The sequence below is a fragment of the Rutidosis leptorrhynchoides genome, chromosome 1 (assembly GCF_046630445.1).
Source record: "Rutidosis leptorrhynchoides isolate AG116_Rl617_1_P2 chromosome 1, CSIRO_AGI_Rlap_v1, whole genome shotgun sequence".
Classification (NCBI taxonomy): Eukaryota; Viridiplantae; Streptophyta; class Magnoliopsida; order Asterales; family Asteraceae; genus Rutidosis; species Rutidosis leptorrhynchoides.
Window position 1 is genome coordinate 479,899,559 of NC_092333.1, and position 24,292 is coordinate 479,923,850.

The 24,292-nt window shown below is 34.3% G+C and overlaps 1 protein-coding gene across 1 annotated transcript; it reads left to right on the forward strand.

The window, feature by feature from the left end:
- Nucleotides 1-16,244: 16,244 nt before the first annotated feature.
- Nucleotides 16,245-21,660, forward strand: LOC139874941 (3-hydroxyisobutyryl-CoA hydrolase 1-like). The gene is made up of 14 exons (XM_071862333.1): nt 16,245-16,375; nt 16,672-16,752; nt 17,727-17,795; nt 17,964-18,027; nt 18,178-18,257; nt 18,392-18,475; nt 18,939-19,023; nt 19,340-19,425; nt 19,663-19,784; nt 19,913-19,973; nt 20,148-20,246; nt 20,378-20,479; nt 20,885-20,926; nt 21,311-21,660. The coding sequence occupies exons 1-14, from the start codon at nt 16,358-16,360 to the stop codon at nt 21,446-21,448; spliced, it is 1,131 nt and encodes a 376-aa protein (XP_071718434.1). The 5' UTR covers nt 16,245-16,357; the 3' UTR covers nt 21,449-21,660.
- Nucleotides 21,661-24,292: the final 2,632 nt, after the last annotated feature.

Consider the following 24,292-nt stretch of genomic DNA (forward strand, 5'->3'; position numbering starts at 1 on the left):
GCTGCATTTTTCATAGTTAGGATAGAATGAGAGGATTATCTAACTAGTTATTTAGTGCCTAAAATCAAAAGTCAACAAACATGAGCCTAAAAACCAATAGTCAACAAACATGTGCCTAAACTAATAGTCAACATGCATTGGCTACTCATGGGACCAAGGATGATGAGGTATGATGTAGTGACCCGAACTTTTCCATGTTTATATATATTAATTGAGATTTATATTTACATGATTAAATGTTTCCAACATGTTAAGCAATCAAACTTGTTAAGACTTGATTAATTGAAATATGTTTCATATAGACAATTGACCACCCAAGTTGACCAGTGATTCACGAACGTTAAAACTTGTAAAAACTATATGATGACATATATATGGATATATATAGTTAACATGATACTATGATAAGTAAACATATCATTAAGTATATTAACCATGAACTACATATGTAAAAACAAGACTACTAACTTAATGATTTTTAAACGAGACATATATGTAACGATTATCGTTGTAAAGACATTTAATGTATATATATCATATTAAGAGATATTCATACATGATAATATCATGATAATATAATAATTTAAAATCTCATTTGATATTATAAACATTGGGTTAACAACATTTAACAAGATCGTTAACCTAAAGGTTTCAAAACAACACTTACATGTAACGACTAACGATGACTTAACGACTCAGTTAAAATGTATATACATGTAGTGTTTTAATATGTATTTATACACTTTTGAAAGACTTCCATACACTTATCAAAATACTTCTACTTAACAAAAATGCTTACAATTACATCCTCGTTCAATTTCATCAACAATTCTACCCGTATGCACCCGTATTCGTACTCGTACAATACACAGCTTTTAGATGTATGTACTATTGGTATATACAATCCAATGATCAGCTCTTAGCAGCCCATGTGAGTCACCTAACACATGTGGGAACCATCATTTGGCAACTAGCAAGAAATATCTCATAAAATTACAAAAATATGAGTAATCATTCATGACTTATTTACATGAAAACAAAATTACATATCCTTTATATCTAATCCATACACCAACGACCAAAAACACCTACAAACACTTTCATTCTTCAATTTTCTTCATCTAATTGATCTCTCTCAAGTTCTATCTTCAAGTTCTAAGTGTTCTTCATATATTCTACAAGTTCTAGTTACATAAAATCAAGAATACTTTCAAGTTTGCTAGCTCAATTCCAAACTTGTAAAGTGATCATCCAACCTCAAGAAATCTTTGTTTCTTACAGTAGGTTATCATTCTAATACAAGGTAATAATCATATTCAAACTTTGGTTCAATTTCTATAACTATAACAATCTTATTTCAAGTGATGATCTTACTTGAACTTGTTTTCGTGTCATGATTTTGCTTCAAGAACTTCGAGCCATCCAAGGATCCGTTGAAGCTAGATCCATTTTTCTCTTTTCCAGTAGGTTTATCCAAGGAACTTAAGGTAGTAATGATGTTCATAACATCATTCAATTCATACATATAAAGCTATCTTATTCGAAGGTTTAAACTTGTAATCACTAGAACATAGTTTAGTTAATTCTAAACTTGTTCGCAAACAAAAGTTAATCCTTCTAACTTGACTTTTAAAATCAACTAAACACATGTTCTATATCTATATGATATGCTAACTTAAATGATTTAAAACCTGGAAACACGAAAAACACCGTAAAACCGGATTTACGCCGTCGTAGTAACACCGCGGGCTGTTTTGGGTTAGTTAATTAAAAACTATGATAAACTTTGATTTAAAAGTTGTTATTCTGAGAAAACTATTTTTATTATGAACATGAAACTATATCCAAAAATTATGGTTAAACTCAAAGTGGAAGTATGTTTTCTAAAATGGTCATCTAGACGTCGTTCTTTCGACTGAAATGACTACCTTTACAAAAATGACTTGTAACTTATTTTTCCGACTATAAACCTATACTTTTTCTGTTTAGATTCATAAAATAGAGTTCAATATGAAACCATAGCAATTTGATTCACTCAAAACGGATTTAAAATGAAGAAGTTATGGGTAAAACAAGATTGGATAATTTTTCTCATTTTAGCTACGTGAAAATTGGTAACAAATATATTCCAACCATAACTTAATCAACTTGTATTGTATATTATGTAATCTTGAGATACCATAGACACGTATACAATGTTTCGACCTATCATGTCGACACATCTATATATATTTCGGAACAACCATAGACACTCTATATGTGAATGTTGGAGTTAGCTATACAGGGTTGAGGTTGATTCCAAAATATGTATAGTTTGAGTTGTGATCAATACTGAGATACGTATACACTGGGTCGTGGATTGATTCAAGATAATATTTATCGATTTATTTCTGTACATCTAACTGTGGACAACTAGTTGTAGGTTACTAACGAGGACAGCTGACTTAATAAACTTAAAACATCAAAATATATTAAAAGTGTTGTAAATATATTTTGAACATACTTTGATATATATGTATATATTGTTATAGGTTCGTGAATCAACCAGTGGCCAAGTCTTACTTCCCGACGAAGTAAAAATCTGTGAAAGTGAGTTATAGTCCCACTTTTAAAATCTAATATTTTTGGGATGAGAATACATGCAGGTTTTATAAATGATTTACAAAATAGACACAAGTACGTGAAACTACATTCTATGGTTGAATTATCGAAATCGAATATGCCCCTTTTTATTAAGTATGGTAATCTAAGAATTAGGGAACAGACACCCTAATTGACGTGAATCCTAAAGATAGATCTATTGGGCCTAACAAACCCCATCCAAAGTACCGGATGCTTTAGTACTTCAAAATTTATATCATATCCGAAGGGTGTCCCAGAATGATGGGGATATTCTTATATATGCATCTTGTTAATGTCGGTTATCAGGTGTTCACCATATGAATGATTTTTATCTCTATGTATGGGATGTGTATTGAAATATGAAATCTTGTGGTCTATTGTTACGATTTGATATATATAGGTTAAACCTATAACTCACCAACATTTTTGTTGACGTTTTAAGCATGTTTATTCTCAGGTGATTATTAAGAGCTTCCGCTGTCGCATACTTAAATAAGGACGAGATTTGGAGTCCATGCTTGTATGATATTGTGTAAAAACTGCATTCAAGAAACTTATTTTGTTGTAACATATTTGTATTGTAAACCATTATGTAATGGTCGTGTGTAAACAGGATATTTTAGATTATCATTATTTGATAATCTACGTAAAGCTTTTTAAACCTTTATTGATGAAATAAAGGTTATGGTTTGTTTTAAAATGAATGCAGTCTTTGAAAAACGTCTCATATAGAGGTCAAAACCTCGCAACGAAATCAATTAATATGGAACGTTTTTAATCAATAAGAACGGGACATTTCAGTTGGTATCCGAGCGTTGGTCTTAGAGAACCAGAATTTTGCATTAATGTGTCTTATCGAGTTTGTTAGGATGCATTAGTGAGTCTGGACTTCGACCGTGTTTACTTGAAAAATGATTGCTTAACAAATTTTGTTGGAAACTATATATTTTTAACATGTGAATATTATGTGATATATTAATCTCTTAACGCGTTTGATATTATGTGATAGATGTCTACCTCTAGAACAAGTCCCACTGACTCACCTAATAATAATGAAGAGTCAAATGTAAATTGGAATGATTCGTGGACTGATTCACAAGTTCCCGAAGAGGAACCGGAAGAAGAGTCGGAACCGGAAGAAGAATCGGAACCGGAAGAAGAATCGGAACCGGATGAAGAAATAGAACTGGTGGGGGAAATAATAAAACGGTTAAGTAAAAGAAAATCCTCAACCAACCGACCAAGGTTAATTATGGTCAATGGTGTTTCCGCCAAGGAAGCAAAATATTGGGAGGATTACCAATTCTCCGATGAATCGGATTCCGACGAGAATTCCGATGATGTTATAGAAATTACCCCAACTGAATTTAAAAAGGCAAAAGAAAATAATAAGGGAAAGGGCATAAAAATAGAGAAATCTAATTCCAACCCCGATGAACTTTATATGTATCGTCAACCCCCAAAGTCCTTAAGTTGTAACAATGACCCGGGAACCTCTAAACCACCAGGTTTTTCTAAACCAATGTGGACAATGACGGCTCGTATTAGGGGAACATCATATATCCCTAGAAACTTGGCAAAACGAACCAAAACCGAACAAGAAGAAACGAGCGAGTCGGAATAAGATAGTTATATTTGTGTGGTGTAATATATGTAATATAGTGTGCTTATGCTTTATGATATATGTAAAAATTGCTTGTATTAATAAGTATTTTTTTTATGAATCTAACTCTTGTCTATTTTACAGTATAAAAACACAAAATGGATAGACAACCCAATATTTTAAGAGACCTACCCGGAGACATGATTGATGAAATCTTGTCTAGAGTCGGTCAGAATTCCTAGGCACAACTATTTAAGGCGAGATCAGTTTGTAAGACATTCGAAGAACGTTCCAAGAATGCCTTGGTTTATAAAAGGCTTTCGTTCGGAAGATGGGGGATATCACATTGGGAAATCCATAAGTTACGATGTGTTTACTTTGACGCATATATTGCGGGGAACCCAAATGCTATTTTACGCAACGGGTTAAGAAATTATTTTGACTCAGTATATCCGAATATAGGACTTCGTGATTTAGAAAAAGTGGCTAACATGCAACATAAAGAAGCATGTTATGCTTACGAGTTAGTAATGTTCGCTTCTCACCAAAGTGAGAACAAGAACATCGGGCTACAACTATTAAACAAAACGTTCCCACAAGTAACGGAGTCGGTAATTGGGATAAGAAATGAGGTTTTTAGGTTATTACGAGACTGTTGGTCATTACGTAACCCTCGTCCCTTTGACGACGTTACAACACGCTGTCTTATCAACGGCCATAACGGTTATGTTCCACAAGACCAAGGATGGGAAGTAATCCTAGTAAAACCAGAATGCATGACTTGTTTCTGGACGTATGAATTACGTGTCTTTATTGCCTTTGCTGAACGACTTGTGTACTAGCTAGAATTATCTTCACAACCATCTTGTATCAAATTTATTGTGTGCTATATTTCATGCTATATGTAAAATAAACGGTATTGTAAGTTTGTAAAATATTGTGTAAAAGTTTGAACGCGAAATATTATTATAATCAGTTTTTCATATAGAATTGTAGTAGTTGAATTGTATATTAGCTACTAAGTATGAACTTAACGGGTAGGTACTACCCGAATTTAAACTTATAAAACGCTAATATGAAGAAAAAGCTTTTATAAATGAGTTCATATTATGCTATGAAATACTATTAACTACTCTTAATATTCTGTATGATTAACTTGTTCCATTTGACTATTTTGAAGGAAATGGCACCGACTACTCGACACACTGTGAATATGAATGAAGAGGAATTCCGTAATTTTCTAGCTTCAAACATAGCCGCGGTACAGGCTGCGCTACATACCAACAATAACATTGGATCTGGCAGTACAGGAAATCGTGTAGGATGCACCTACAAAGAATTCACTGCCTGCAAACCTTTGGAATTTGATGGAACCGAAGGACCGATCGGATTGAAACGGTGGACCGAGAAGGTCGAATCGGTGTTTGCCATAAGTAAGTGTACTGAAGAGGACAAAGTGAAGTACGCTACGCATACCTTCACAGGTTCTGCGTTAACATGGTGGAATACCTATCTAGAGCAAGTGGGACAAGATGATGCGTACGCACTACCGTGGTCAGCATTCAAGCACTTGATGAATGAGAAGTACCGTCCCAGAACCGAGGTCAATAAGCTCAAGACAGAACTTAGAGGGTTACGAACCCAAGGATTTGATATTACCACGTACGAAAGACGATTCACAGAATTGGGCCTATTGTGTCCGGGAGCATTCGAAGATGAGGAAGAGAAGATCGATGCATTTGTGAAAGGATTACCGGAAAGAATCCAAGAAGATATAAGTTCACACGAGCCCGCCTCCATACAACAGGCATGTAGAATGGCTCACAAACTAGTGAACCAGATTGAAGAAAGAATTAAAGAACAGACTGTTGAAGAGGCCAATGTGAAGCAAGTCAAAAGAAAGTGGGAGGAAAACGGTGATAAGAATCACCAATACAACAACAACAGCAATTACAACAATAATCGCAACAATTATCCCAACAATCGCAACATCAATCGCAACTACAACAAACGGCCCAACAACAACAACAACAACAACAACAACAACTACAACAATCATCCCAACAATAATAATAACCGCAATAACAACAATCAGAAGCAGCTATGCCAAAGGTGTGAAAAGTATCACTCGGGGTTCTGCACCAAATTTTGCAACAAGTGTAAAAGAAATGGTCATAGCGCGGCGAAGTGTGAGGTCTACGGACTAGGGGTTAATAGAACGAAAGGAACAAATGGTGTCGGAACGAGTAATGGCGGAGCAAGTAGTGTCGGAGCAAGTTATGCCAATGTAGTTTGTTATAAATGTGGAAAACCGGGCCACATTATTAGAAATTGCCCGAACCAGGAGAACACGAATGGACAAGGCCGTGGAAGAGTTTTCAATATTAATGCGCCAGAGGCACAAGAAGACCCGGAGCTTGTTACGGGTACGTTTCTTATTGACAATAAATCTGCTTACGTTTTATTTGATTCGGGTGCGGATAGAAGCTATATGAGTAGAGATTTTTGTGCTAAATTAAGTTGTCCATTGACGCCTTTGGATAGTAAATTTTTACTCGAATTAGCAAATGGTAAATTAATTTCAGCAGATAATATATGTCGGAATCGAGAAATTAAACTGGTTAGCGAAACATTTAAGATTGATTTGATACCAGTAGAGTTAGGGAGTTTTGATGTGATAATCGGTATGGACTGGTTGAAAGAAGTGAAAGCAGAGATCGTTTGTTACAAAAATGCAATTCGCATTATACGAGAAAAAGGAAAACCCTTAATGGTGTACGGAGAAAAGGGCAACACGAAGCTACATCTTATTAGTAATTTGAAGGCACAAAAACTAATAAGAAAAGGCTGCTATGCTGTTCTAGCACACGTCGAGAAAGTACAAACTGAAGAAAAGAGCATCAATGATGTTCCCATTGCAAAAGAATTTCCCAATGTATTTTCGAAAGAATTACCGGGATTGCCCCCACATCGATCCGTTGAATTTCAAATAGATCTTGTACCAGGAGCTGCACCAATAGCTCGTGCTCCTTACAGACTCGCACCCAGCGAGATGAAAGAACTGCAAATCCAATTACAAGAACTTTTAGAGCGTGGTTTCATTCGACCAAGCACATCACCGTGGGGAGCTCCTGTTTTGTTTGTCAAGAAGAAAGATGGTACATTCAGGTTGTGTATCGACTACCGAGAGTTGAACAAACTTACCATCAAGAACCGCTACCCACTACCGAGAATCGACGACTTATTTGATCAATTACAAGGCTCGTCTGTTTATTCAAAGATTGACTTACATTCCGGGTATCATCAAATGCGGGTGAAAGAAGATGATATTCCAAAGACTGCTTTCAGAACACGTTACGGTCATTACGAGTTTATGGTCATGCCATTTGGTTTAACTAATGCACCAGCTGTGTTCATGGACCTTATGAACCGAGTGTGTGGACCATACATTGACAAGTTTGTCATTGTTTTCATTGATGACATACTTATTTACTCAAAGAATGACTAAGAACACGGTGAACATTTGAGAAAGGTGTTAGAAGTATTGAGGAAGGAAGAATTGTACGCTAAGTTTTCAAAGTGTGCATTTTGGTTGGAAGAAGTTCAATTCCTCGGTCACATAGTGAACAAAGAAGGTATTAAGGTGGATCCGGCAAAGATAGAAACTGTTGAAAAGTGGGAAACCCCGAAAACTCCGAAACACATACGCCAGTTTTTAGGACTAGCTGGTTACTACAGAAGGTTCATCCAAGACTTTTCCAGAATAGCAAAACCCTTGACTGCATTAACGCATAAAGGGAAGAAATTTGAATGGAATGATGAACAAGAGAAAGCGTTTCAGTTATTGAAGAAAAAGCTAACTACGGCACCTATATTGTCATTGCCTGAAGGGAATGATGATTTTGTGATTTATTGTGACGCATCAAAGCAAGGTCTCAGTTGTGTATTAATGCAACGAACGAAGGTGATTGCTTATGCGTCTAGACAATTGAAGATTCACGAACAAAATTATACGACGCATGATTTGGAATTAGGCGCAGTTGTTTTTGCATTAAAGACTTGGAGGCACTACTTATATGGGGTTAAAAGTATTATATATACCGACCACAAAAGTCTTCAACACATATTTAATCAGAAACAACTGAATATGAGGCAGCGTAGGTGGATTGAATTATTGAATGATTACGACTTTGAGATTCGTTACCACCCGGGGAAGGCAAATGTGGTAGCCGATGCCTTGAGCAGGAAGGACAGAGAACCCATTCGAGTAAAATCTATGAATATAATGATTCATAATAACCTTACTACTAAAATAAAGGAGGCGCAACAAGGAGTTTTAAAAGAGGGAAATTTAAAGGATGAAATACCCAAAGGATCGGAGAAGCATCTTAATATTCGGGAAGACGGAAACCGGTATAGGGCTGAAAGGATTTGGGTACCAAAATTTGGAAATATGAGAGAAATGGTACTTAGAGAAGCTCATAAAACCAGATACTCAATACATCCTGGAACGGGGAAGATGTACAAGGATCTCAAGAAACATTTTTGGTGGCCGGGTATGAAAGCCGATGTTGCTAAATACGTAGGAGAATGTTTGACGTGTTCTAAGGTCAAAGCTGAGCATCAGAAACCATCAGGTCTACTTCAACAACCCGAAATCCCAGAATGGAAATGGGAAAACATTACCATGGATTTTATCACTAAATTGCCAAGGACTGCAAGTGGTTTTGATACTATTTGGGTAATAGTTGATCGTCTCACCAAATCAGCACACTTCCTGCCAATAAGAGAAGATGACAAGATGGAGAAGTTAGCACGACTGTATTTGAAGGAAGTCGTCTCCAGACATGGAATACCAATCTCTATTATCTCTGATAGGGATGGCAGATTTATTTCAAGATTCTGGCAGACATTACAGCAAGCATTAGGAACTCGTCTAGACATGAGTACTGCCTATCATCCACAAACTGATGGGCAGAGCGAAAGGACGATACAAACGCTTGAAGACATGCTACGAGCATGTGTTATTGATTTCGGAAACAGTTGGGATCGACATCTACCGTTAGCAGAATTTTCCTACAACAACAGCTACCATTCAAGCATTGAGATGGCGCCGTTTGAAGCACTTTATGGTAGAAAGTGCAGGTCTCCGATTTGTTGGAGTGAAGTGGGGGATAGACAGATTACGGGTCCGGAGATTATACAAGAAACTACCGAGAAGATCATCCAAATTCAACAACGGTTGAAAACCGCCCAAAGTCGACAAAAGAGCTACGCTGACATTAAAAGAAAAGATATAGAATTTGAAATTGGAGAGATGGTCATGCTTAAAGTTGCACCTTGGAAAGGCGTTGTTCGATTTGGTAAACGAGGGAAATTAAATCCAAGGTATATTGGACCATTCAAGATTATTGATCGTGTCGGACCAGTAGCTTACCGACTTGAGTTACCTCAACAACTAGCGGCTGTACATAACACTTTCCACGTCTCGAATTTGAAGAAATGTTTTGCTAAAGAAGATCTCACTATTCCGTTAGATGAAATCCAAATCAACGAAAAACTTCAATTCATCGAAGAACCCGTCGAAATAATGGATCGTGAGGTTAAAAGACTTAAGCAAAACAAGATACCAATTGTTAAGGTTCGATGGAATGCTCGTAGAGGACCCGAGTTCACCTGGGAGCGTGAAGATCAGATGAAGAAGAAATACCCGCATCTATTTCCAGAAGATTCGTCAACACCTTCAACAGCTTAAAATTTCGGGACGAAATTTATTTAACGGGTAGGTACTGTAGTGACCCGAACTTTTCCATGTTTATATATATTAATTGAGATTTATATTTACATGATTAAATGTTTCCAACATGTTAAGCAATCAAACTTGTTAAGACTTGATTAATTGAAATATGTTTCATATAGACAATTGACCACCCAAGTTGACCAGTGATTCACGAACGTTAAAACTTGTAAAAACTATATGATGACATATATATGGATATATATATAGTTAACATGATACTATGATAAGTAAACATATCATTAAGTATATTAACCATGAACTACATATGTAAAAACAAGACTACTAACTTAATAATTTTTAAACGAGACATATATGTAACGATTATCGTTGTAAAGACATTTAATGTATATATATCATATTAAGAGATATTCATACATGATAATATCATGATAATATAATAATTTAAAATCTCATTTGATATTATAAACATTGGGTTAACAACATTTAACAAGATCGTTAACCTAAAGGTTTCAAAACAACACTTACATGTAATGACTAACGATGACTTAACGACTCAGTTAAAATGTATATACATGTAGTATTTTAATATGTATTTATACACTTTTGAAAGACTTCCATACACTTATCAAAATACTTCTACTTAACAAAAATGCTTACAATTACATCCTCGTTCAATTTCATCAACAATTCTACCCGTATGCACCCGTATTCGTACTCGTACAATACACAGCTTTTAGATGTATGTACTATTGGTATATACAATCCAATGATCAGCTCTTAGCAGCCCATGTGAGTCACCTAACACATGTGGGAACCATCATTTGGCAACTAGCAAGAAATATCTCATAAAATTACAAAAATATGAGTAATCATTCATGACTTATTTACATGAAAACAAAATTACATATCCTTTATATCTAATCCATACACCAACGACCAAAAACACCTACAAACACTTTCATTCTTCAATTTTCTTCATCTAATTGATCTCTCTCAAGTTCTATCTTCAAGTTCTAAGTGTTCTTCATATATTCTACAAGTTCTAGTTACATAAAATCAAGAATACTTTCAAGTTTGCTAGCTCAATTCCAAACTTGTAAAGTGATCATCCAACCTCAAGAAATCTTTGTTTCTTACAGTAGGTTATCATTCTAATACAAGGTAATAATCATATTCAAACTTTGGTTCAATTTCTATAACTATAACAATCTTATTTCAAGTGATGATCTTACTTGAACTTGTTTTCGTGTCATGATTTTGCTTCAAGAACTTCGAGCCATCCAAGGATCCGTTGAAGCTAGATCCATTTTTCTCTTTTCCAGTAGGTTTATCCAAGGAACTTAAGGTAGTAATGATGTTCATAACATCATTCAATTCATACATATAAAGCTATCTTATTCGAAGGTTTAAACTTGTAATCACTAGAACATAGTTTAGTTAATTCTAAACTTGTTCGCAAACAAAAGTTAATCCTTCTAACTTGACTTTTAAAATCAACTAAACACATGTTCTATATCTATATGATATGCTAACTTAAATGATTTAAAACCTGGAAACACGAAAAACACCGTAAAACCGGATTTACGCCGTCGTAGTAACACCGCGGGCTGTTTTGGGTTAGTTAATTAAAAACTATGATAAACTTTGATTTAAAAGTTGTTATTCTGAGAAAACTATTTTTATTATGAACATGAAACTATATCCAAAAATTATGGTTAAACTCAAAGTGGAAGTATGTTTTCTAAAATGGTCATCTAGACGTCGTTCTTTCGACTGAAATGACTACCTTTACAAAAATGACTTGTAACTTATTTTTCCGACTATAAACCTATACTTTTTCTGTTTAGATTCATAAAATAGAGTTCAATATGAAACCATAGCAATTTGATTCACTCAAAACGGATTTAAAATGAAGAAGTTATGGGTAAAACAAGATTGGATAATTTTTCTCATTTTAGCTACGTGAAAATTGGTAACAAATATATTCCAACCATAACTTAATCAACTTGTATTGTATATTATGTAATCTTGAGATACCATAGACACGTATACAATGTTTCGACCTATCATGTCGACACATCTATATATATTTCGGAACAACCATAGACACTCTATATGTGAATGTTGGAGTTAGCTATACAGGGTTGAGGTTGATTCCAAAATATGTATAGTTTGAGTTGTGATCAATACTGAGATACGTATACACTGGGTCGTGGATTGATTCAAGATAATATTTATCGATTTATTTCTGTACATCTAACTGTGGACAACTAGTTGTAGGTTACTAACGAGGACAGCTGACTTAATAAACTTAAAACATCAAAATATATTAAAAGTGTTGTAAATATATTTTGAACATACTTTGATATATATGTATATATTGTTATAGGTTCGTGAATCAACCAGTGGCCAAGTCTTACTTCCCGACGAAGTAAAAATCTGTGAAAGTGAGTTATAGTCCCACTTTTAAAATCTAATATTTTTGGGATGAGAATACATGCAGGTTTTATAAATGATTTACAAAATAGACACAAGTACGTGAACCTACATTCTATGGTTGAATTATCGAAATCGAATATGCCCCTTTTTATTAAGTCTGGTAATCTAAGAATTAGGGAACAGACACCCTAATTGACGCGAATCCTAAAGATAGATCTATTGGGCCTAACAAACCCCATCCAAAGTACCGGATGCTTTAGTACTTCAAAATTTATATCATATCCGAAGGGTGTCCCGGAATGATGGAGATATTCTTATATATGCATCTTGTTAATGTCGGTTACCAGGTGTTCACCATATGAATGATTTTTATCTCTATGTATGGGATGTGTATTGAAATATGAAATCTTGTGGTCTATTGTTACGATTTGATATATATAGGTTAAACCTATAACTCACCAACATTTTTGTTGACGTTTTAAGCATGTTTATTCTCAGGTGATTATTAAGAGCTTCCGCTGTCGCATACTTAAATAAGGACGAGATTTGGAGTCCATGCTTGTATGATATTGTGTAAAAACTGCATTCAAGAAACTTATTTTGTTGTAACATATTTGTATTGTAAACCATTATGTAATGGTCGTGTGTAAACAGGATATTTTAGATTATCATTATTTGATAATCTACGTAAAGCTTTTTAAACCTTTATTGATGAAATAAAGGTTATGGTTTGTTTTAAAATGAATGCAGTCTTTGAAAAACGTCTCATATAGAGGTCAAAACCTCGCAACGAAATCAATTAATATGGAAAGTTTTTAATCAATAAGAACGGGACATTTCATATGAGGTCATGGCCATGTGGTCTCGGGCTCGGGTCTCGGGCTCGTTTTGTGTAAAAGCTCGTTCGCGCGTGGTTCGTTTCGAGTGCCGTTAATCGTACCGAATCGCCGGAACGTTAACTAGTCGTTGAAACAAAATCACCGTGTTTAATTCATTAAGTAAATAATAAATTAAATTTCTTTCGTAAGTTGAATAATTATTAACAATAATTATTCTATCGTTTTTCTGAGTTCCGTTAACTGAAAAGTTTTCTAGGCGATTAACTTTAATCGTGTCGTTTCTAGTTTAATTCGTCAACCGAATTAAGTTTACTAATTAATATAACATATTAATTCAAGTAATCCACTAAGGATCAAGTACGCATTTAATTTCTTTAAATACAAAAAAAAAAAAATTTCACGTAAGTTCCATTAACTAACTAACGAACAGTTAACTAAAGTAACGGAAAAAGTTGGGTTGTTACATTCTTTCTCCTTCATCACCTTCATCTTTATACCTACCAAAAAATAACAAACCCAAATTGCTTCATCTGGTAGCAGTGGTTTATAGGCGGTCGATGGTGATTGCAGGTGGTCAACGGTGGTTGTAGGTGGCCGAGAGGGATTGCAGGTGGTAGCAGGAGATGATCATTTTGCGTTAACTACTCTACACCAACGTCTATCTGTTCAACATTCGTAGTTGTTACGTTCGAATATTTGTGATTTATAAGAAAAGTTTTAATTTGAGTTTTGTGTGGATGAGATGTCTGAATCATTAAAGGAAGGAAAATTTAAAGGTGAAACTTGAAAGAGATATTATTCAAGGAAGTGTAACAACTTGTCCAATATCGGCCCGAGAATAAAAAATTTGAGTCATTTATAAGCTTAAAGTAATTGTTAACCAATATCTTCTACTATAGTTTTAGTTTAAATCTTGAGATATCTTGTTAGTTCAATGCCTTAAATTTTAGGGGCAATAGCCTTAAGCCTTTAGAGGTGTGATGGGCACACGACTCGTGCATCTATTGGGGTAACCTTAAAGGACGTTTCAGTTGGCATTAGAGACATACATCTCCGGAGGTGACATGCACACGGTTCATGCATCTGTTGGGGTATCCTCTAGGGGTGTGATGCACACACAACATGTACATATAATAAGGTATATATGGATCATGGGTATTGATTATATTTTGACCTGATGAGGTCGTCATTTATATACATGGGAGATTTTGTGACATTTCATCCCACATCAGATTGAGAGCAAAGATTTGAGTCCATTGTAAGCTTAGGGCACTGAAACTAATATCTAACATCATTGTTCTAGTTGAATTCTAGAGATATCCAATTAATTTATTGTATTAACTTTAAGGAGCGATAGTCTCTCAGAGTGTGACAATTACGGAGCTCGTGCATCTCTTAATCTAACTACAAGGTCTTTTCAAGAAAGGGAAAAGAAATAACCATTTTACCCTCGTGTGTATAGTATTTACACGAGTTAACAATTTTTTAATGACTGCAAATTACAAGTGTTGTTCATGTATAATTTACAAACTACAACTCTACGTAAAAAGAAAAAAAAAATTAAACACCACATTGATAATTTGAGAAACAATAGAGCAGTCCAACCATGTAATTTTATCTGATATAAATTATGTTAGGGCCCCTTTTTCTTTTGCCCCGCCATGCCACTAGATCCATAATGACCGGCGAGTCTTCTCGCTCATTACGTTGAATCTATCACGAGACCAGTGTCACACTCCTATCTGTCCTTAGATAGGGGCGTATTATTGATTTACTTTACCACGTCCTAGCCGTTGCTTCCGATGGATCAATGGGATCCTTCTTTCTATTTTCTTTTTTTCGCTGATAGAGCAGTTTGCTAGTTTGCATTCCTCTAAATGAATCTCTAATACTAACATGCGATAATCACCAACTTCATCACTGCCTTCTTATGACACATCGATTGGGTCCCACCCCAGCTCTTAGTTAATTATTTCAGAACTCTATTCCTTTCTTTCTCCCAACGCCTTGAAATAACTCGAATTTCAAATCACTTGCTTTAACTACTCATGCTATGGATGTAGGAGCGTCGACTCCGTTCTTGTGGGATTTTGAGGGTCCGCTCTTTCTTTTTTGGGAGAGTATGCCAATATGATCTTAATGAGCTGCGGGGCTTTGCATCTGACATTTGTTGGGCTTCCTTCTTTGGGAGTCTGCGTCCCGGCATTTTTGTGCAATAAACCCCCCTCCGAGCGAAGACTAGTGGTAGGTGGTTCATCTGAGCTTCCGGGGCAATTTTATCTGATAGTAAATATGTTAGGGTCCTTTATATGACCTCTCACAATGTTCATGAGAATTCTCCGCCAATGAGGTCGCCAATATTGATGTTGATGGCGCCACCCACGCCATCGGTTGTCAAGTTCTTTTTGCGAATGTGAAGCAAAATGATTGGCGAGGTTTGTTGCTTTATTTACTTTTTATTTACTTGTACGCTAAATTTTAAAATATGTAAAATGGCTTATCTAATTAATTAAAATAGGGAAGTGTGTGATGGATGAACGTGAAATGTAATAATGTGATAAGAGTGATGAAAAAATTGACTTTAGGATCAAAAGTGTATGTTTGGCAGGGACACTTCGACCCAATGTTTCCTTTGGAAACCCACCCCCACCCTGAAAGAGTAGAATGTCGGAAAATTACTTTCATCGGGTCCCCACACATGTGACATGAACAATCATCATTCCACTGTCACAAAAATTTTAAATTCTTGCTACTAGTGTGAATCGAAACTGCATCAGTTTTAGGATCAAGTTTTCACACAGCTTAAAAGGTATCGGTTACCACCGAGCTACTACTAAATTGTTAAAAAAAAAAAAAAAAAAAAAAATGATTTTGGGCGAGTGTACAACGGTGAAAATCTGTATTACTGTTGGATGGCTATGGATTATTCCTATGATACAACCCAATTTAAAAACCCAATTTATGTAACAAACTGATCCGACCCACCCCCACCCGACCCGATAATGTTTTGCAGCTTTATGACAAGTTGTGTTATTGATCAACCGTTTTAGTTTGATCATTTTCTTCTTCTCAATACAACTCGAGTTGATCTTCATGGCGCCAACCAATCAGGTTTTATTCTCTTTATTTACATCTGTGTATCCTAAAATTGCACACTTTTAGTTAGTTAGTTACTTGATGATACTTAGTTCGTCTTCCATTGCTTAAATTTACACTTCCCTAATTTCCCTACTTGTATAACCATCTAAATCTACATAATTTATGAAGAATTACAAATATACTTTAGTAGTTAATTTGATTAAATTCGATTAAATAAAAAATTGTTATTATTACTTCTGCTTAGGGTTTACCCATTAGAAGATTTATGAATTAGTACTTTTGCTGCTGTTGTTGTTGTTGTATGTCAGGTATTGGTTAAAGAAAGCTCAAATGTGAGAACCATTATATTGAACAGGCCTAAGCAACTAAACGCGCTTTCGCTTGAAATGGTAACTTATGAAATTCATCATATTTGATCATGCCTATGTCTATGTTGTTTTATTTCTGGTTGGCTTCTCATTTTTCGGATTTCTCTTTTCTGTTTTTTATCGATCACTGAAAGGGTAAATGTCATTCGGAGATACATAATTTTGTTAAAATCTCATTTCAGGTGCTCAATTTTGTGAATTAATAAAGGTATCTAGATTTTACCGGTAAAAAAGAATTATTTTTTTCAGTACCTTTTATGTGCCTCTACCATTACAAAGCAATTATTCTAATTTTTCTTTTGAAATTAGTGAAATACATTAATTGATTTGAATTCCTATCAAATTGATGAACAGAGAAGCCTTTTTGGATGTAAACCTAAAAAAATAGATACCATAAATCGATGAAAATAAAAATTGAGAAGCCTTTTTGGATTCCTATCAAAATTTTCTTTTGAAATTAGTGTTGTAAACGACGACCGTTGCGACGTTTTGGTGACTAGCCCATCTCGACCCCGTCCCTTCATCTAATAAGTCTGTCAACGATCAAAAGTCGGGTCAAATGCGGGAAAGGTAGGGTCAACGCCGGTCAACTCCGGTCAACGGTCAAAATTTTGGTTTAAATCGGTCAAAACTCGGTCAAATCGATCAAAATTGACTTGTTTAGTGTTACTTTTTATATTATATAAAAGATAATAGCGATTATAGGTATAAACTGGTCAACGAAGGTTTTTTGGCTTTAGAATGTGTATATATATATATATTTATATATATTAAAGTCAACGTTCGTCTCGACCCCCGTCTCGATCCCCGTCTCGTCCGACTCGACCCCGAATCGACCCCCGTTTCGACCCCGTCTTGACGCTCAAAGGTCCCGACCGTCTCAATCCCGATTCGCGTCTTTTTCAACCTTGATAGCTGGATACCTTTTTGCTATTTATTCATGTTAATAACCGAATTATGCGGATGAAAGATATTATTTGCGTTTTATCATCTAGGTATCCCGATTGCTGGAACTTTTTCGTGCATACGAGGAGGACCCCAGCGTCAAGATGATAATTATGAAGGTACTCCCCTGTGCAAGCATGCTATTATGCCAAGCAAGGAACATGTTTTTTTTGTTGTTATGAGGGATGAATTGCAATTGAATTTTTTTTATACTTATGTTTTGATGTTATGTGGGATGAATTGCAATTGAATTTATTATTTACTTAAGATTTGGAATATGGACACAGGGTGAAGGACGGGCTTTTTGTGCTGGTGGTGACGTGGCAGCAGTTGTTAATGATATTAATAAAGGTAAAGTAAGCTTTAAGCTGTTAAGTTCATTTTTATGCATCGTTACTTATGGTATATATATATATAAGCATTTTTGTTCCATATGACCAGTTTTTTTCTATTAAATTTTTTTAAATTGTCGTTTTATATGATGAGATGATTTTGTATCAGGTGGATGGAAAGTTGGTGCAGATTTTTTCTCGAAAGAATTCACATTAAATTATTTGATGGCAACGTACACAAAACCTCAGGTAACAATAAATCTTTCTTTCACTTGCACGATTGTTCACAAGTACAAAAACCTTTCGTCGACCATTAATTCATTTTTATGCATTGTTACTTACGATAGTACAATTATTGCGTTTATTTGAAATCATATTTGAAGGTCTCACTTCTTAGAGGAATAGTAATGGGAGGTGGTGCAGGTGCTTCAATGCATGGTAGATTTCGTGTTGCCACTGATAATTCGGTATCTCTTTGGCTACATTCAACATTTTGAACTGTTACTTTTTATTCTGTTATTCTACTTGCTTTACAATGTGCATTTTCTTATTTACACAATTTTGAAAATACAGTTATTCTATTCTTTTGTTTATTAAATGGTTTATGGTTCTACTAATAATTTAAGAGAAGACTGAACACTTATGTGTAACAGTATGCTGAATTTTTATAAATTGTTTGGTATGCCTTGTTGATGCCAAGCTATACACTTATTCTTGCATGATGTTGTAAAGGTGCTCCAATGTAATCTATCATATTATTTGTACCCATGCAACTACCATATAAATACCGCTAAAGGCACCCTACCTAAAAAACTGCGGTTGGGTGTACAACTTTGCACGAGTGTTGTGGTTTTTTTATTTATTTTTTTTTTTTTTTGAAATATCGCATTTCTTGTCAGTGTTAACATGTTGTATATCAACATTGTGCAGGTTTTTGCAATGCCTGAAACTGCATTAGGGTTATTCCCAGATGTAGGGGCCTCTTATTACCTATCAAGACTACCTGGATTCTTTGGTAATTCTAATCTAATCTTTTCTCTAATTGTGTTTTACTTAACAATGTAATATGATTAAGCATTTTTTAATATTTTTCATGTTAATGGATATGATATATCTATTAGCCCCCAGATTTTAATTTTAAATATCTATTTTACACGTCTCATATCAAGTCTAGATGTGATTTGTTTAAAATGATTTTTTTTTTCTTTCAGAATTGATGTCTTAATTTAGATGAGTAACGTTAGTTTAAAATCACAAAAACCTAGCTACTTGATCATGAATCAGTTGATGTCTATAGAATATTGTTGATGTTTGAGTTTATATTATGGCAGGGGAATATGTGGGTCTTACGGGTGCTAGATTGGATGGTGCGGAAATGCTTGCATGTGGCCTTGCAACCCATTTTGTCCCATTAGAGGTACGTCAAAACTGGGCGGGTCTGGCTCTACTTACCGCAAACAGTTCTTTGATCCAATTCTTGGTAAATAACTTGTTGAACATAGTCGCTGAAAGCTAGAATATAATAGGAATAAACTACTACTTAAAATAACTATATTTAGAAGGTTTTATGCATTTTTATGTGCCATTTTCTTCATCACTATTGCTCAAGTATGTCTTTAATGCTTGACTTACCATGTATTCTGTCATTGAACAGAGGTTATCCTTATTAGAAGATGCATTATGCGAAGCAAATACAGGCGATCCAATAATTATCAGCAACATTATAGGAAAATACGCTACCACTCCCAAATTAAAAGAGTATAGTCAATATTTTCGGTAAAGTTACTCTTATTCTTATTCTTTTTTAACTGTCCTATATACTCCTTTACATTTTTTTACCAAACTAGTTTCCAGGATCATGGTAGTGCCATTATTGACTTGACACTTGCTTCTTTATGGTGCAGGTTAAAAACAATTGAAAGGTGTTTTTCGCGAAGAACAGTTGAAGATATAATCTCTGCACTTGTAAGTTCCGTTGACATAAAATCGACTCATTTAATAAATTTCTGCATGATAATGGATTGATGACCTTGCAATATTGGTTGCAATATTTATTACATTTTTTAGCTTTTACTAATGGAATTGGTTATGTAACTTCTTATAATTCATTTTTTAATTCTATTGTTGTGCTTTTGCTAGGAAAAAGAGGCTTCTAGAAGCATGGATGATTGGATCTCATGGACCATCGACTCCATAAAAAAAGCATCACCAACAAGTCTCAAAATTTCTCTTCGTTCTGTATGCGTTCAACTTGCACTTTTTTTTATTTTTTTTTTATTTTTATAATACATGTTTAAATTTCACATAATTACATTTTCTATATCACATTTTTATATATCCATATGTATATATTGTGTATGGTATTGTAGATTAGAGAAGGGAGACTTGAAGGTGTTGGTCAATGTCTTATCCGTGAATACCGGATGGTTTGTTGCGTCATACAAGGTGAATTTAGCCGGGATGTTTTTGAGGTACAAATTTTTTACTTTATTTGCTCCATGAAAATTTCAAAGTTTGACCAAACATATCTTAGTTTTAAAAATTGTATTTGACTTTTGATCTTATGTCTTAGCTTTAACAAACTACAAGATCCTTGTAAATCCAAATAAGTATACTTAATTCTTTTCTTTTCAATATTAAAATAACAGGCAAATAATTTTAACTTGAAAGTTTTATGAGGATGTTATGCTCTAGCCATTATAACTCGAGTAGGACTTTTAGTACTTATGCTGTTATGTGTGCTCCGCAACATGAAAAATTTATCATTTTTGTGAAGTAGGACACGTTCTCGTCTGCATATTTCATCTACTTGACGTTATCTAGATGGTATTATACATGTTTTTAGTTTTACAATGGCGTAACGTTTTCTATTGCAGGGATGTAGGGCATTGCTGCTAGATAAGGATAAAAATCCAAAGGTAAAACACATTGAAACTACTGTTGGTAATATATTATTATTACACGTGTCAAAATAGGTGGGTCACGTAACAAGTCATGCCTACTTTTAGGTGCATACTGAAACAGGTTGGGTTAGGGTGATCTTAAACACTTTTTGTACATTTTTGAATGTTTTCAAGCAGGCTTAATATGATTCCTATATGAATAAATTTTAACTAATAAATAATAATAATATCTTTTGAGTAGACTTAACAGGTTTGATGTATTATGATAACACTTTTGTATACTTTTATCCCATTTCCTATTTAATCTACGTAAAACATTACTTGAATAAACCGTCGAAGTTTCTACCTTAGCATACTAGCTACTAATATTTGTTTCTTTTATTTTTTATTTTAATTCAGTGGGAACCTTCGAAACTTGAGAAAGTCAGCGACCGAATGGTTGACTGTTACTTTGAAGCATTAAACGATAAAGATTGGGAAGATCTCAAACTCCCTGCTAGGTCAAACTTACCTGCATATGCCATTTCTAAGCTTTGAAGTAATCCAACTCTAATAATAACAATGTATGTATAATTATATGATCACCCAATTAATAAAAAGGGCATTGTTACAATGTTACAATGTTAGATCTTTGATTAAGTGAAATGGTTAGTTTTATATGCTTACGTAGCATGATTATAACCTTACATATTTACAGATTATGTGTACTTGGCAGTCTGTAAAATATTACTATTCTATTTATATCATCATTTTGATAGGATCAAAACCTCTATTTTAACATTACATCTCAAATGTCACTATATGACTTAGGTTGGAGACTTGATATTCTAACAAAATGTCTCTGGTTTAAACAATACTAACACCTCATCTTGAGGTGGTCAGAAAATGATCGAAAAGGATTACGAAATACCTAAGTTAGGTCACGTACGCAAAAATATCTGCCTTACCAAAATAGCCTCAACTTAATACCTCCAACTCCAAACTCATTTAAAAACGGATTGTAAATTGTCTCTAAATAAGTTGGTCATCAACTCCTTGAGCAACTATGAAATATAGTGTTAAAATTGGTTAACTAAACTAGCATCTACATCATCTCTTTCAACTTTAAACCATTTTAATTATATTACGAAACAATATTTATACCAAAATCCGTATGAATTTTATGTGTTGTGCCTAGCATTGACCATTATATTCTATTAATTTATCAGTTGCGCCCTACCCTTTTAATTACTTAATGTTTTTTATAAATTGATATTTTAGTTAATCGATTTATTCCTTTTTAAATCTAGTTTCCGATTGTCAAATAAAGGTATCAATCATTTACTTTCTACTTTAGAAACACAATTATACGAAAAAGATCATCTTATTTGTCAGTTTAAAGGTAAACACTAATGCATTTATTGAAACATGGAAATTGATTAACATTACCATCTAACAACTTAATTACTCGTTAAAAAAATCGTGTTTTCTAAGTCTTTTAATCTTGTCACTTGGCTGTTTAGCTCAAAATGCATTTTTCAAGGTAAATTCACACACACACATTGGCAAGTTTTGAAGCCTCAGCCTCATGGTTGAAAAGGATCACCACGATACCTCCGGTTCAATAGCCATTTGGTTAGCTCAAAATGTGTTAACAACTAGCTTTTTCTAGGTTTCTTAATTAATTTACTTGATCGTTTTAGCTCAAAATGTGATTTTTTATTCTTAGTTTGGCTAATTAAATTCTCTGTTAGCTTGCACCACGAAAGATGAAAGATGCAAAATATCAATATTAATTAACTTAGTTAATTAAGTTTTCTACCACCCTCTACTAAAAAGACGGGACTCCACATCAACGCCACGTCAACATTTCTTTAACTGCAAAAGACTAAACGCTACCAACCATAATACACTTCTTCAAAAAGACTGGGCCCACATATATTATATTTTAAATTTTCAAATAATAATCATAAATAAATAAATAATACATACTAATATAAAACAAATGGGACCAATTAATTAATTTATGTCTCTATTCTTTTTGGTCCCACATGAACGTCTTTTACAATGAGGGAGCTGATACTTCCACCTTCATGTTTACTACTTCCACCATAATTATGTGTCTTTCTTCCAGTTATAACTCTGAATAAATTAAAACAAAAAGCTTGTGTAAGGTATTCATTAAGGGTATTTAAGTAACTTTAGGTGGAAGAAGTAATTGTAATGGTGGAAATATCATTCCCCTTTTAGAATCTTGCAGTCGAATTCACTTTACTTCTATTTATTGACACATAAGGACAAGGCAAACCCTATAGTGTCTTTTATATATGAAAGGTGACGGTAGCTATGACGCTACCGTCACCTTTCATATTTTACTTTATTCTAGCCAACCTAACTTTCTGCCATTCTTGAAACGGTGGGTGGTTGGCAATGAAATCGCTCTCAAAATTGGCCTCTCAGCGGCGGTGTTTCAACACAAAGGTGTTAGTGTTGGTGTTCATTGGGATCTATTGGGGACATAGCCATGAAATTATCCTCGAACTTGAAGCGTCTGGCAATGCATCGTCCACTTGATGATGTAATCATCGTCGATACAAATTAGTGTCTCTTGACGATGAGGTCGTCGTAAAAATCAGAGTCTTTGACGCGGCGATCAGTGTGCATTTCTTATGTCGATATGTTGAAGGGTAAGTTATCATTAAAACAAAGTTCTTAGGGTTTAGGTCTATTGACTGAAACCCTTGCGAGCTGTTGCTGATGTGTATTTCGTTGTCATTACCTTGAACACTCTGTTAACCGGATGTTCTTTCACTGGTATGTGCTTCAATTTTGCAAACTAAGTTATAATTATAAACTTTGTTGGTTAATTAGCTGGAATTGGATGCGATATTTTTTCATTTATGATTATGAATTATGTGTGTCGCAATTAGAAAAGACGTTTTGTGTCATGACAACGCAAAATTTTGTTGCACCCCTAAACACAATTAGAAATGGTTGATGTATTCGCAGCGCAACTTTTACGTTGCAACTATGCTCAATCTTGTTTTCTTGCTTACAGTTATATATATATATATATATATATATATATATATATATATATATATATATATATATATATATATATATATATATATATATATATATATTTGATGCCTATTATCTGAATTGAATAGGCTAATAGACAAAGTTGCTACTGTTCCCTTTGTCCTCTAATATCATACGGAGTATAATATTGGCGGGGAAACTTTTAAGTTGCAGCCATGTTTCTTGCTTACATAAAAGGCATAATGACCATGCTTAATAATTGAAAGAATCTCAAATTTCGTCGGTTATAGAGGAATAAATTTGATGTATTTTCGGGACAACTTTTAAGTTCAGCCATACTCAATAATGTTTTGTTGA

Bases quoted from the DNA above. Each gene is read 5' to 3' on its own strand.
- LOC139874941 (XM_071862333.1), top strand. The intron at 17,796-17,963 runs GTACTCCCCTGT...ATATGGACACAG, and splicing joins TCAAGATGATAATTATGAAG to GGTGAAGGACGGGCTTTTTG. The intron at 19,974-20,147 runs GTAAGTTCCGTT...TGCTTTTGCTAG, and splicing joins AAGATATAATCTCTGCACTT to GAAAAAGAGGCTTCTAGAAG.